This window comes from Coturnix japonica, chromosome 10, assembly GCF_054131305.1.
Source record: "Coturnix japonica strain WE chromosome 10, WE-NBRP24, whole genome shotgun sequence".
NCBI lineage: Eukaryota > Metazoa > Chordata > Aves > Galliformes > Phasianidae > Coturnix > Coturnix japonica.
Genome location: NC_140672.1, coordinates 2,613,485 through 2,628,407, shown reverse-complemented (window position 1 = coordinate 2,628,407; position 14,923 = coordinate 2,613,485). Strand labels below are relative to the sequence as shown.

The following is a 14,923-nucleotide window of genomic DNA, read 5'->3' as shown; positions in this document are numbered from 1 at the left end:
GGGAGTGGGATCCGACCCACAGCGGGATTGGTTGGGATGTCATCGTTATGACCCCAGTGGTGCCCCAACCCAATAGTGCCCACCTGGCGTCCCCATTGCCCATCATTGCTTGACCCCATAGCACCAGCAATGGCCCCAACCTCTGCTCCCCATAGGGAAGGACGGATCACCCCAAAATTGGTTGGGCTGTCACCATTATGACCCCAATGGTGCCCCAACCCAATGGTGTCCACCCGGCATCCCCATTGCTCACCATTGCTTGACCCCATAGCACCAGCCCCAGCCTCTATTCCCCATAGGGAAGGATGGATCACCCCAACGTTGCTTGGGATGTCACCGTTATGACCCCAATGGTGCCCACCCGGTGTCCCCATTGCCCACCATTGTTTGACCCCATAGCACCAGCCCCAGCCTCTGTTCCCCATAGGGAAGGATGGATCACCCCAACGTTGCTTGGGATGTCACCGTTATGACCCCAATGGTGCCCCAACACAACGGTGCCCCATTGGCGTCCACCCGGCGACCCCATTGCCCATCATTGCTTGACCCCAAAGCACCAGCACCAGCCCCAACCTCTGCCCCCCATTGGGAAGGATGGATCACCCCAAGGATGGGAAGCAGAGCGTTGTGGCCACGCGTGGGCTCAGCTGTGGGATTTACCCATCACCCCTCCTCGCCCCGACGCGGCTCCGAGCGCCGGCCCCGAAATCCCCGTTATTTATAACCTGAGCAGAAATCCTTCTAACCAACACCTGCGGCACCGCCGCATTAAGGGCTGAACCACCAGATCCTCTTTGTGCCATCGGACGCCACCTCTGAGCCTTAATAAATCCCCTGTGGGGCCAGAGGTGGAAAAACCCAACGCTGCAGGGCATGGAGGTTGTGGGGCCGAACTATGGGGCCGAGCCACCCAACCAGCCCCTCAATGCCAGCTTCATAGGGTCGCTCAACCCAACCAACCCCATAGGGTCTCTCAATCGAACCAACCCCATAGGGCTGCTCAACCCAACCAACACAATAGGGACGCTCAACCCAACCAACCCCATAGGGTCTCTCAACCCAACCAGCCCCATAGGGTCGCTCAACTGAACCAACCCCATAGGGTCTCTCAACCCAATCAACCTGATAGGGCTGCTCAACCCAACAGACCCCATAGGGTCACTCAACCCAACCAACCCAATAGGGCTGCTCAACCCAACCGACCCCATAGGGTCTCTCAACCCAACCAGCCCCATAGGGTCGCTCAACTGAACCAACCCCATAGGGTCTCTCAACCCAACCAACCCCATAGGGCTGCTCAACCCAACCAACCCCATAGGGCTGCTCAACCCAACCGACCCCATAGGGTCTCTCAACCCAACCAGCCCCATAGAGTCGCTCAACTGAACCGACCCCATAGGGTCTCTCAACCCAACCAACCTGATAGGGCTGCTCAACCCAACTGACCCCATAGGGCTGCTCAACTCAACCAACCCCATAGGGTCTCTCAACCCAACCGACCCCATAGGGCTGCTCAACCCAACCAACCCCATAGGGTCTCTCAACCCAATCAACCCCATAGGGCTGCTCAACCCAACCAACCCCATAGGGCTGCTCAACCCAACCGACCCCATAGGGTCGCTCAACTGAACCAACCCCATAGGGTCTCTCAACCCAACTAACCCCATAGGGTCTCTCAACCCAACCGACCCCATCACAATGGGGACCCTTCCAACCAAACCACACACCAAAGAAGGGAAGCCCCCTCCCCAAATCCCCATCCCTGCCCTCGAGTGGTGCTCAAAGAAGGGCCGGGAGGCAGCCAAACACAATGATATATTTACGGCATCGGCGGATGGTTACAGCGGGGATGAGCCATGAAATGGGGGTGAAAATCGTCACCTTCTCACGATACCGGGTTTCATTATCATCATCATTATTAATATTATTAATTATTATTATTCATTATTTCGGGGATGTGGGGGTTGGGGTGAAAGAGGTTGTTTTTTACAATTTTTTTTCTTTTTTTTTTTTCCTTTTTTAATGTTTTTTTTTCTGTTTTAACCTTAGTATAAGGTACTATAAAGAAATAAAAACATCCACAAAATATATTACATCTGGAGCGGCCCTTTTTTGTTTCTTTTTGGTTATTTTTTTTGCATGTTTTTAGGTTTTTTTTTGCCTTTTTTTTTCTTTTTTTTCTCTAAGTACTCAACTTTGATACAAAAGTCTCTCAAAAAATATCATTCCCCCCTTTATTTTTTTTTGCCTTTTTTTTTGCCTTTTTCGCGCGCGTTGTGTTGTGTGTGTTGCGTTGTGTGTCGTGTCGTGCTGCGTTGTGTGTTGTGCGTTGTGTTGTGTTGCTGTGCTGCATTGTGTGTTGTGCATTCTGTTGTGTTGTGTTGTGTTGCTGTGCTGCATTGTGCATTCTGTTGTGTTGTGTGTTGTGTTGCGTTGTGTCGTTGTGTTTTGTGTTGTGTTGTGTTGCTGTGCTGTGTGTTGTGCGTTGTGTTGCGTTGTGTTCTGTGTTGTGCATTGTGTTCTGTTGTGTGTTGTGTTGCTGTGTTGTGTGTGTTGTGCGTTGTGTTGTGTTGCTGTGCTGCATTGTGTGTGTTGTGCATTCTGTTGTGTTGTGTTGCATTGTGTGTCATGTGTTGTGTTGTGTTGCTGTGCTGTGTGTGTTGTGCATTCTGTGTTGTGTTGTGTGTTGTGTTGCGTTGTATGTTGTGTGTGTTGCATTGTGTTGTGTGTTGTGTGTTGTGCATTCTGTGTTGTGTGTTGTGTTGCGTTGTATGTTGTGTGTGTTGCATTGTGTCGTGTGTTGTGCGTTGTGTTGTGTTGTGTGTGTTGTGTTGCTGTGTTGTGTGTGTTGTGCATTGTGTTGTGTTGTGCATCGTGTTGTGTTGTGTGTCGTGTTGTGTGTGTTGCGTTGTTTCGCGTTGTGCTGTTGTGTTGCATTGTGTTGTGTTGCTGCGTTGCGTTGTGTTGCTGTGCTGTGTGTGTTTTGCATTGTGTTGTGTTGTGTTTTGTGTTGCATTGTGTTGTGTTGCTGTGTTGCGTTGTGTTGCTGTGCTGTGTGTGTTTTGCATTGAGCTGTGTTGTGTGTTGTGTGTGTTGTGTTGTGCATTCTGTGTTGTGTTGTGCTGTGTTGTGTGTTGTGTGTGTTGTGTTGCATTGTTCTGCATTGTGCTGTGTTGTGTGTTGTGTTGTGTGTGCTGTGCTGCACTGTGTGCTGTGCTATGTGTTGTGCTGCATTGTGCTGCACTGTGTGTTGTGTGTGTTATGCATTCTGTGTTGCGTTGCGTGTTGTGTCGTGCTGTGTCATGTGTTGCGTTGCGTCGTGTGTAGTTGCGTGCTGTGTTGTGTCATGTTGTGTTATGTGTTGTGTCATGCTGTGTTGTGTGTTGTGTGTTGTCATGTTGTGTGTTGTCATGGCATGTTGTGTTGCACTGTATCATGTTGTGGTGTGTGCGGTGTTGTGTTTTGCTGTGTGTTGTGTCACGCTGTGTTGCTGCATTGTCATGTTGTGTGTTGTGTGCTGTGTGTTGTGTTGTGTTTAACTGTGTTGTGTGTTACATTGCGTTGTGTCATGTGTGTTGTGTGCTGTGTTGTGTTGTGCCGTGTTGTGTTGCATTGTGTTGTTTCATGTTGTGTGCCGTTGTGTGTTATCATGCTGTGTTGTGTTATCATGTTGTGTTATCATGTTGTGCGTTGTGCTGTCATGTTGTAGGTTGTGATGTGTCGTATTGTGTCATGTGTTGCACTGTGTTGTGTCACGTTGTTGTGTGTTGTGTCATGCTGTGTTGTGTGTTGTCATGTTGTGTGCTGTGTCATGTTGCCATGTTGTGTGTTGTGTTGTGTCACGTTGTGCCCTATTGTGTCACGCTGTGTTGTGTTGCATTGTGTGTTGTGTCATGTTTTGTGTTGCCATGTTGTGTTGTGTGTTGTGTTGTGTTGTGTTGCATTTCATCAAGCTGTGTTGTGCGTTGTGTTGTTGTGTTGCATTGCATCAATTTGTGTTGTGTTGTGTCGTGTCATGTTGTTCTGTTGCATTGCATTAAGCTGTGTTGTTGTGTTGTGTTGCACTGTGTCCTGTTGTGTCACCCTGTGTTGTGTTGTTGTGTTGCATTGCATCAAGCTGTGTTGTGTTGTGTGTTGTGTTGTGTGTTGTGTTGCATCGCATCAAGCCATGTTGTGTTGCGTTGTGTTGTGCGCTGTGTTGCATTGCATCAAGCTGTGTTGTCGTGTTGCATTGTGTCGTGTGTTGTGTTGTTGTGTTGTGTTGCATTGCATCAAGCTGTGTTGTGTTGTGTCGTGTGTTGTGTCGTGTGTTGTGTTGTGTCATGTGTTTTGTTGTGTTGTGTGTTGTGTTGCATCGCATCAAGCTGTGTTGTCGTGTTGCATTGTGTCGTGTGTTGTGTTGTTTGTTGTGTTGTGTTGCATTGCATCAAGCTGTGGTGTTGTGTTGTGTGTTGTTGCGTTGTGTTGTGTTGTGTTGTGTCATGTGTTGTGTGTCGTGTTGCATCGCATCAAGCCACGTTGTGTTGTGTTGTGTTGCATTGTGTTGTTACGTGTTGTGTTATGTTGTGTTGTTGTGTGTTGTGTTGTGTTATTGTGTTGCATTGCATCAAGCCGTGTTGTGTCGTGTTGTGTTGCATTGTGTTGTTGTGTTGTTGTGTTGTTGTGTGTTGTGTTATTGTGTTGCATTGCATCAAGCCGTGTTGTGTCATGTTACCTCTCACACTCACACACCAACCAACCCAACCCAACCCCCACCACGACCGCCCACATTTGGCAACAGACGCTTCGTCCTTCGGGGGCTCATCCGCCATTCGAGGGGAGCAGAGAGGAGGGGGGTGGGGGGTGGGTGGGGGTCGTGGGGGGGGGGGGGGTCGGCAGCGGCCATGCAGTGACGTCATGCACACAGCAACGGCAGGAGGGGGGGGGGAGGATAAAGGGGGGGGGGGGTTAATGACGGCCTGGTCTCCTTCTCCTCCTCCCTGAATTGGGGCAGGTTCGTAAAGTGACCAAAAGGAAATAAAAATATCTCACATTATAAAAAGTATCCAGCAAAATACGGCTTTGTTTTGTTTGTTTTTCTTTGTTGGGGGGGGGGTTGTTTCTTTTTTTGGGGGTGTTTTTTCTCTTATTTTTCAGGGTTTTTTTGGTTGGGTTTTTGTTGTTGTTGTTGTTGCGTTTTTCCCTTCCGACCCGAGGAAATCGATGGGGGGCAGCCAAAGGGGGGGGGGGGGACATATGGGGAGGTGCTGGGGGTGTTATGGGGGGGGACATATGGGGCGGGGGGCACTGTGGGTTCAGAAGGGCCGGGGGGGATAGAGGGGGGCTGGGCTGCACACAGAACCGGGCCGGGAGCTGTGAGCCCACTATGGGATCCCTCCCCCCCCTCAGTGCTGTATCCCGGTTTCTAAGGGGCACCCGGCCCGGTTCTGGTACCGGCTGACCCAAATCCCCCCCCCAGCAGCGGTTCTGTGCACAATAAAGTGCCTCAGTCTCGACCCATGCACAGCCCCATCCCCACATCCCAGCCCCATCGCGACCCCCAGCCCCGCATCCTTCACATCACCGTTCCCGAACCTCACCGCTCCCCCACCCGGTACCGGTACCGGGACACCGACGTGTCCACCCACATCCCGACCCCCAGCGCTGGGATCCACACACCGCGATGCATCCGACGCGACCCCCGGCACCGGACCCCCCCCATCCTGACCCCTCTCCTAGCGCACACTCAACCCGATCCCCCCGATCCCCCGGTACCGGGACACACTCAGCCCCGAACCTCGGTACCGGGATCCCCCCATTTGGGTTCCCCAGAACCTCAACGCTGGGACGCGCACAGCCCGGCCCGCCGCACCGCCACGCACACAGCGGGATGACAGCAACGACCTGAGCCCGGCTATGGGGGCGGGGGGAGCGGGGCAGAGGGACGAGGACCCCCCCCAAAAGTGGGCTCAGGGCCGATCCCATCCACACAGCCGGGTAATGGGGGGACAGGGGCAGAGGGACCCCCCCCTTCAGCCATAGGCTCAGGGCCGATCCGAATCCCCCCTGAAGTGGGCTCAGGGCCGATCCGATCCACACAGCCGGGCAATGGGGGGACCGGGGCAGCAGGACGCGGACCCCCCCCCTTCAGCCATAGGCTCAAGGCCGATCCCATCCACACAGCCAGGCAATGGGGGGGCCGGGATGCAGCAGCAGGACGCGGACCCCCCCCCAAAAGCTGGCTCAGGGCCGATCCCATCCACACAGCCGGGTAATGGGGGGACAGGGGCAGCGGGACGCAGACCCCCCCCCTTCAGCCATAGGCTCAGGGCCGATCCCATCCACACAATGAGGGGATGGGGGCAGCGGGACGCAACCCCCCCCCCCCAGCATTGAGCTCAGTGCTAAGGCCGATCCGATCCGCACCGCCGGGTAATGGGGGGACCGGGGCAGCAGGACGCGGACCCCCCCCCAAAAGCGGGCTCAGGGCCGATCCGATCCCCCCCCTTCAGCCATAGGCTCAGGGCTGCGGCCGATCCGATCCACACAGCCGGGTAATGGGGGGATGGGGGTCGTGGGGTGATGGTTTGGGGGGGGGGATTGAGGGCGTCCTTCCTCCGGTCCCGGCTCCGGGTCCGAACCGCTCCGTCCCCATCAGGCGCAAGTGGTGACAGCGGGGGTGAGGGCGACGGGGGGCGACGAGGTGACGACGGGGGGGGCTGCGGGAGGGGGCGGCCCTGCAGCCGAGCTTTTGTCGGCCTTCTTCTCCTTCTGCTTGAGGTGAATCTTGGCGTGTCGTTTGCGTTCGTCGGAACGGGCGAATTTCCGACCGCAAAACTCGCAGGCGAAAGGTTTCTCTCCGGTGTGGGTACGGATGTGGGTGGTGAGGTGGTCGCTGCGGCTGAAGCTTCTCATGCAGATGCGGCACTGGAAGGGTTTGTGGCCCGTGTGGATGCGGAGGTGTCGGGTGAGCTCGTCGGATCGGGAGAAACGACGGTCGCAACCCTCGGCCGGGCAGGCGTGGGGCCGCTCGTGCAGCGGGGTTTTGCTGGGTCGGTTGGGGTATTTACGGGGTCGGATGGGTTTGAGGGTCAAGGGGGGTTGAGGGAGACCCCCGAAACCCGGGTGGATCTGTTTGTCCTTGAAGGCCTTGATGGTCTCCAGCGGGGTGATGGGAGGAGGGTTGACTCGGATGGGGTCTAAGCTCTGGAAGGGTTTGTGCTCCGTGATGGCTCCCATCTCGTTGGGGTGGTGATACAGGTTATAGTCTGGGATCATAGGGAACAAGTTGCTGTCCAAGCCGGGTTTGGCCGCTTGATAATCCTGCGGGGAATACGAGAGGCCGGCGTTGCTCTGAGGGTCGTGGAAGGAGACGGGCTCCGGGTACAGGTCGCTGCAGGAGGAATAGGGCGGCAGCGCTGGGTACATCTGGTCCACGTCGCCCTGCGGGGGTCCCCCCATGGCGCCCCCCGAGCTCTGCGTCCCGCTGAGGGTCCCAGCGGCCGGCGGGACCCCCAGGATCCCGGCGCTCATCAGGCTGATGATGTTATCCTGGCACCAATTAGACGGAGAATCGAAGGCGAACTTCCCCAGGTAAGTCACCGTCTTGTTACCTGCGGCCGGTTGAAACGTCCCCGAATAGGACGACAATTCCTGGCTGGGTTTGTCGTTCCCGATCCCAATGTCCATCACATTGTCTGAAAGGGGGGAAAGAAAAGGGGCAGGGTGAGACGGGTGGGGACGGGGCGATGCGGGCCCCCACCCTGCGGCCGATCCTTAAATCCCCCCCTCTCTCCCCTCGGCCACCTCCGTGGGGCTCCGTGGGGCTCCATAGGGTTCCATGGGGCTCCGTGGGGCTCCATAGGGTTCCATGGGGCTCAATGGGGCTCAATGGGGCTCCGTGGGGCTCCGTGGGGCTCCATAGGGTTCCATGGGGCTCAATGGGGCTCAATGGGGCTCCGTGGGGCTCCGTGGGGCTCCATAGGGTTCCATGGGGCTCCGTGGGGCTCCATGGGGCTCGGTTCGCGGTGCCCGTGCCGGTACACGAAGCGGCGCTGCCGCCCCATAGGGGGTCACCCATAGGGGTGGGAGACCCCTCTGTAAAGGTGGGCTCAGTGCCCACGGAGCTCCGCGACCCCAACTCCGCTTTACCGACCCCCGACCTGGGGGGGGGTCTGAGCTCTGAGCGTGTTAAACCACGAGACTGGAGGCGAGAAAGCAGAGCGGCTTTGTGCCCCCCCCCCCCATTAAACACACACACACACACACACACACACACACACACACACGCCGCCCCCAACAGCCCCGAGCTCCGGGGGAAGCTCCCTCGGGCCCCCCCCACGCCGCAGCCACCGGGTGGGTGGGAGCCCACGGCCGCGAGTGTCCGCGGCGCCCACGCGGATCCCGGTTGGGAGCTGGTGGTTGTTGGGGGGGTTAAAGGGGGGGGTTAAAGGGGGGGGGCAGTGTGTCCAAACCCCCCCGCACCGCCGCCGTGAGGAGGGTGGGAGCCGTAAGGAGGATGGGAACCCACGGCCACGCGTGACCCCCCCAGCTCGGGGGGTGGGGTGGGGGAGAAGAAGAGGGTGGAGGTGGGGGGGGGGGGGGTTGCCCTATACATGCGTGCCCCCATCCCCGGTACCTGCGGCGGAGCTTCGGGCTGAGCTCAGCGCTCCCGCAGCGCGGAGGAGACACAGCGAGCAAAGCGGGTGGGTGGGCGGTCACGCGTGGGGGCGGGGGGGGGGGGGGGGCCGCTCCCTTCCCCCCTGCTCACACACACACACACACACACGCCGCCCCCCGGCCCCTTTTTTCCCCGCATCCCCCCCCCCCAAACCCCCGTCACCTGCAGCCATCTGGTTGTAGTGAGGCACCGGATCGCCTCCTCCTCCTCCTCCTCCTCCTCCTCCTCCTCCTCCACCGCCGCCGCCGGAGAAGAGATTCAAAGAGTTGGGGATCTCCTCCGGGTACAAAGAGTCGGGCAGTTGGTTCAGCAAAGTGCTCATCGTCCCCGGCAGCTTCTCCAGCAGCAGTTTGCCGGTCATAGCATCGGAGATAAAGGTCGGATCAGCTCCTTTCCCCAACGAACAACATCCGAACGGCGGATCCGAGCCGTGGAAATCATACACGGCCGAGAAAAGAAGGGGCCAAAAAAACAGAAAAAAAAGGCGAAAAAAAGCGATAGATGGGAGATGGGGGGATGGGGGGGGGATATAAATAAAGTTAGGGCGGGCTTGAGGGGGTGGGAATAGGGGGGGGGAGGTCCTGAGTGGGGGGAGGTCTCGCGTGGGTCCGTGTAGCGGCGTGTTGATGGTGTTTCCTCTTGGGGGGGGGGGCCCGGCTGCTGTGCAGGGTGGTGGGTGTTAGAATATGGGGAGGGGGGGGGAGGATTTAACCCCTCCCGGTGGCTCCGTCGCTCTCGCTCCGCTCCGGGTTCCCGACTGCTCCGCCGGGGACTCCGCGGCCCATTTATGCGGGAGGGGGGGGGGAGCGCTCCGTGACGTAGCTGCCCATATATGGACAGACAAAGCATCGCCGAGCCCTGCGCGTCACAATGGAAGCACCCGCACAATGGAACATTAGAAAGCAGGAAACGGAGAAAGGAGCTGAAGGGAACGGGACTGAAAATGGACCGGGACCGGGACACAGGGACAACGGCACCGGGCGGCCGGAACCGAGAACCTACGGGCGGTACTGGGCATTGGGTACCACGTAACAGGCACCCGATGGCCGGAACCGGGAACCCTATGGCCGGAACCGGGCACATTATGGACGGAACCGGGCACCCTATAGCTGTAATAGGGCACCCTATGGCCGGAACCGGGCATCCTATGGACAGAATGGGGCACCCTATGGCCGGAACCGGGCACCCTATGGCCAGAACGGGGCACTCTATAGCTGTAATAGGGCACCCTATGGCCGGAACCGGGCACCCTATGACCGGAACGGGGCACCCTATAGCTGTAATAGGGCACCCTATAGCTGTAATAGGGCACCCTATGGCCGGAACCGGGCACTCTATGGCCGGAACCGGGCACCCTATGGACAGAATGGGGCACCCTATAGCTGTAATAGGGCACCCTATGGCCGGAACCGGGCACCCTATGGCCGGAACCGGGCACCCTATGGACAGAATGGGGCACCCTATAGCTGTAATAGGGCACCCTATGGCCGGAACCGGGCACCCTATGGCCGGAACCGGGCACATTATGGCTGGAACCGGGCACCCTATAGCTGTAATAGGGCACTCTATGGCCGGAACAGGGCACCCTATGGTCGGTACTGGGCATTGGGTACCAAGCAACGGGCACCCTATGGCCGGAACCGGGCACCCTGCAGCCAGAACCGGGCATCCTATGACCGGAACGGGGCATCCTATAGCTGTAATAGGGCACCCTATGGCCGGAACCGGGCACTCTATGGCTGGAACGGGGCACCCTATGGCCGGTACTGGGCATTGGGTACCATATAAAGGGCACCCTATGACCGGAACGGGGCACTCTATAGCTGTAATAGGGCACTCTATAGCTGTAATGGGGCACCCTATGGCCAGAACCGGGCACATTATGGCTGGAACCGGGCACCCTATGGACAGAACAGGGCATCCTATGGCCGGAATGGGGCACCCTATAGCTGTAATGGGGCACCCTATGACCAGAACCTGGCACCCTATGGCTGGAATGGGGCACTGGGTACCACGTAACCAGCACCCTGCAGCTGGTACCAGGCATCCTATAGCTGGTACCACGATCCTATAGCCGGTACCAGGATCCTATAGCCAGTACCAGGTATCGTATAGCTGGTACCAGGCATCCTACAGCTGGTACCAGGTATCCTATAGCCAGTACCACGATCCTATAGCCGGTACCAGGTATCCTATAGCCGGTACCAGGTACCCTACAGCTGGTACCAAGCACTGGGTACCGTGCAACCAGCACCATGCATTGGGCTCCATGCAACGTGCATCCTGCAACCAGCACCATGCATTGGGCTCCATGCATCCTGCAACCAGCACCATGCATTGGGCTCCATGCATCCTGCAACCAGCACCATGCATTGGGCCCCATGCAATGTGAGTCTTGCAACCAGCACCATGCATTGGGCCCCATGCAATGTGAGTCTTGCAACCAGCACCATGCATTGGGCCCCATGCAATGTGCACCCTGCAACTAGCACCATGCATTGGGCTCCATGCAATGTGAGTCTTGCAACCAGCACCATGCATTGGGCTCCATGCAACGTGCATCACGCAACCAGCACCATGCATTGGGCTCCATGCATCCTGCAACCAGCGCCATGCATTGGGCTCCATGCAATGTGCATCCTGCAACCAGCACCATGCATTGGGCTCCATGCATCCTGCAACCAGCACCATGCATTGGGCTCCATGCATCACGCAACCAGCACCTTGCATTGGGCTCCATGCAACGTGCATCCTGCAACCAGCACCATGCATTGGGCTCCATGCAACGTGCATCACGCAACCAGCACCATGCATTGGGCTCCATGCAATGTGCATCATGCAACCAGCACCATGCATTGGGCCCCATGCAATGTGCATCACACAACCAGCACCTTGCATTGGGCCCCATGCAATGTGCATCCTGCAGCAAGGCGCCATGCAACCAGCACCCACACCTGGATCTGAGCGCAATGCAATGCCATACACCGTGCATGCGGCCTTCTGCATCCACACCCCCCTAGTGCTGTGCTGCTGCTCCAGCCCTGACCCCCACCCCCCCCAAGCTGCTCTGCTGCCCCACACGGAGGGATATGGGGGGGGGGGGTCGACCCTAATAGCCCCCCCTATGGGCAAAGGGAAGAAGGAGTGGGGTGTAAAGGTGGGATATGCAGCCAATGGGGTCGACAGAACAGATCCCAATGGGGAGAGAGCACTGAGCCCCCCAAACCCCAAACTCCCTGCCCCAAAGCTGCTCTATGGCCCCACACAGGGCCTGGGGGAGGAAGGGGGGGGGGGGGAGTCGACCCTACAAGCCTATGGGGTCGACATAACAAATCCCAATGGGGAGAGAGCAATCAGAGAGCCCCCACCCCTAACTCCTGGCCCCAAAGCTGCCCTATGGCCCCACACATAGGGCTCTGAGGGGGGGGAGGGTGGTCGACCCTACAAGCCTATGGGGTCGACATAACAGATCCCAATGGGGGTTTGCACTAAGAGAGCACTGAGCCCCCCCCTTCCCCTATGAGCACCTGCAAACAGGTCACACTCAATCCCCACCCCCCCCCCCCCCCTTTTTCCAGCTCCTCCCCCCCCCATTCCCATAAAGTTTGGCACTTCCCAGGCGTCGGCAATTAGGAGGTTTCGTGCTCCCAGCGCCAACTGATCCTTATCTGCCTAAAGCCCCCGAGTGAAATGGCGCACGGGTGGAAAAACGCGCTGTCGCAAGAGCCGAACTTACCCAACTCCTGCAGGGCCGGCTGTGCAGAGGGAGCGACCCGGGGGGGGGCGGGGGGGGGGTAATAAAGGGGGAGGGGGGGGGGGCAGCCCCATAGTTTGGGGGTAATGGGGTGATGTGGAGGGAATGGGGGTCTGGGGGTGTCCCGGGGGTCTGGGGGTGTCCCTTGTGTTATAGGGGCCCACTCAATGCTGGGACCCCAACCATGGGACCCCCCCACCCAATGGACCCCCCAGCCATGGGACCCCCCCACCCGATAGACCCCCCCCCACCCGGTGGACCCCCCCATGTACCACAATGATGCCCCTCACCTGCAGGACCCCCCCCCCTCCTGTAGACCCCCCTTTGCAAGAGTGTGGGAGCGACCTGGGGGGGGGGGGGGGGGGGGGGTGACTAAAGGGGGAGGAGGGGGGGCAGCCCCATAGTTTGGGGGTAATGGGGTGATGTGGAGGGAATGGGGGTCTGGGGGTGTCCCGGGGGTCTGGGGGTGTCCCTTGTGTTATAGGGGCCCACTCAATGCTGGGATCCCATCCACGGGACCCCCCCACCCGATGGACCCCCCAGCCATGGGACCCCCTCAGCCATGGGCCCCCCCACCCCATAGACCCCCCCCATGTACCACAATGATGCCCCTCACTTGCAGGACCCCCCCCCTCCTATAGACCCCCCTTTGCAGGAGTGTGGGAGCGACCCAGGGGGGTGGGGTAAATATAGGGGGGGGGGCGGGGAGCACCGTAGTTTGGGGGTAATAGGGTGACATTAGGGTGACATGGGGGGATGTGGTCGGTGTATAGGGGTGTTCCTGTGTAGGGAATGGGGGTCTGGGGGTGTCCCTTGTGTTATAGGGGCCCACTCAATTCTGGGACCCCAACCATGGGACCCCCCCCACCCGATAGACCCCCCCCATGTACCACAGTGATGCCCCTCACCTGCAGGACCATCCCCCTCCTGTAGACCCCCACCCTTAGGGGAAACCCTAAATCTGCACAGTATTGTGCCCCATAGATCCCCATCCCCCATCTCACCCCATTGGACCCCACAGATCCCCACCCCATTGTGCCCTACAGATCCCCATCCCCCCCATCTCACCCCATTGGACCCCTCCCCCACAGATCCTCACCCCATTGTGCCCCACAGATCCCCAACCCCCATCTCACCCCATTGCTCCCCATAGATCCCCACCCCCATCTCACCCCATTGTGCCCCATCATCTGCACAGCCCCCAACCCATTGCAGCCCCCCAACCCCTTGAAGAACCCCATTATCTTTAAAACCCCCCATATCTCTCCCCCCACCGCCCCCCCAACCCCTGCAGACCCCCCCCACACTCCATGCACCCCCAACCTCCTCCCCACCCCCTATACCTACAGAACACCCCCAACCTTTGGCAGCCCCCCCCCTTCCAACCCCCCCCCCACTTTACAGTTCACCCCTTCACCCCATTCTCTCCCCACCCCCCCTTCCCTCCTCCTCCCCCCGCCCCCTCCCACGGCCCAACGCGGGGGGGGGGGGGGGGGGGAACACAGCAGCGATGGCTGCGGGGGGGGGCGGAGGGGAAGCGCCATACAAGGGCCGGATCCGGCCCCGCCCCCCCATTGCCTTCTATGGGCCGGCGGTTCCGGCCCCCCCCCCCCCGTCCATACACGGAGCGGAGCTGGGAGGGGGCGGAGCGGGATCCCCCCCCCACCCCCACCCCAAAAGGGAACGGAGCGGCGAGCAGCGCTGCAGCCCCGAGGGGTGGGAGGGGGACCCCTATGGGGTAGGGGGGGGCACCGCTATGGGGTGGGGGGGGCACCTCTATGGGGTGTGTGTGTGGGGGGGCACAGCCGTGGGTGCCCACATGGGGGGGCTATTCCCCCCTCCCTCCCCTCCCCCCATTAGAGCATCCACACTCGGAGACAAACGGCCCCACAGGACCCCCCCCCATAGATACACACCCCATTATAAGGCCCCATTTCCCCCCCCTGCCCCCCACTATAGGGCCCCATCTCCCCCCCCCCCATAATAGGGCTCCATCTTCCCCCCCCCACTATAGGTCCCCATCTCCCCCCCCCCCATAATAGGGCTCCATCTTCCCCCCCCCACTATAGGTCCCTATCTGCCCCCCCCCATAATAGGGCTCCATCTCCCCCCACCCGCTATAGGGCCCCCCCCCCCCCCCATACCATCCCAATTCACCCCCATCTGCCCCCCACCCACCAACGATCCCACCCCTCTATGGATGCCCGTACCCCCCCCCCCATGGGTGCCTGGATCTCCCACCCCCTCCCATGTGTTCCCATTGCCCCTATAATCCCCCCCCCCCTTTGATCTCATCGCCTTCAATGAGTGTCCCACCCTAAATCACCCCCAACCTTGGGGTCCCATTGGAATCCCACCCCAAATCACCCCCAACTTTGGGGTCCCAATGGAATCCCACCCCAAATCACCCCCAACATTGGGTTCCCATTGGAATCCCACCCCAAATCACCCCCAACATTGGGGTCCCATTGGAATCCCACCCCAAATCACCCCCAAACTTGGGGTCCCAT

The 14,923-nt window shown here is 58.9% G+C and overlaps 1 protein-coding gene across 1 annotated transcript; it reads right to left on the bottom strand.

Annotated features, from left to right (window-relative positions):
- Positions 1 to 1,796: 1,796 nt before the first annotated feature.
- On the bottom strand, positions 1,797 to 9,431 carry EGR3 (early growth response 3). Its single transcript, XM_085510468.1, has 2 exons — positions 8,822 to 9,431; positions 1,797 to 7,676 (listed from the first exon to the last, which is right to left on the bottom strand). The coding sequence occupies exons 1-2, from the start codon at positions 9,018 to 9,020 to the stop codon at positions 6,634 to 6,636; spliced, it is 1,242 nt and encodes a 413-aa protein (XP_085366594.1). The 5' UTR covers positions 9,021 to 9,431; the 3' UTR covers positions 1,797 to 6,633.
- Positions 9,432 to 14,923: the final 5,492 nt, after the last annotated feature.

Bases quoted from the DNA above. Each gene is read 5' to 3' on its own strand.
- EGR3 (XM_085510468.1), bottom strand. From the start codon at position 9,020: ATGACCGGCAAACTGCTGCTGGAGAAGCTGCCGGGGACGATGAGCACT. The intron at 7,677-8,821 runs GTGACGGGGGTT...CCCCCCTTTCAG, and splicing joins CTACAACCAGATGGCTGCAG to ACAATGTGATGGACATTGGG.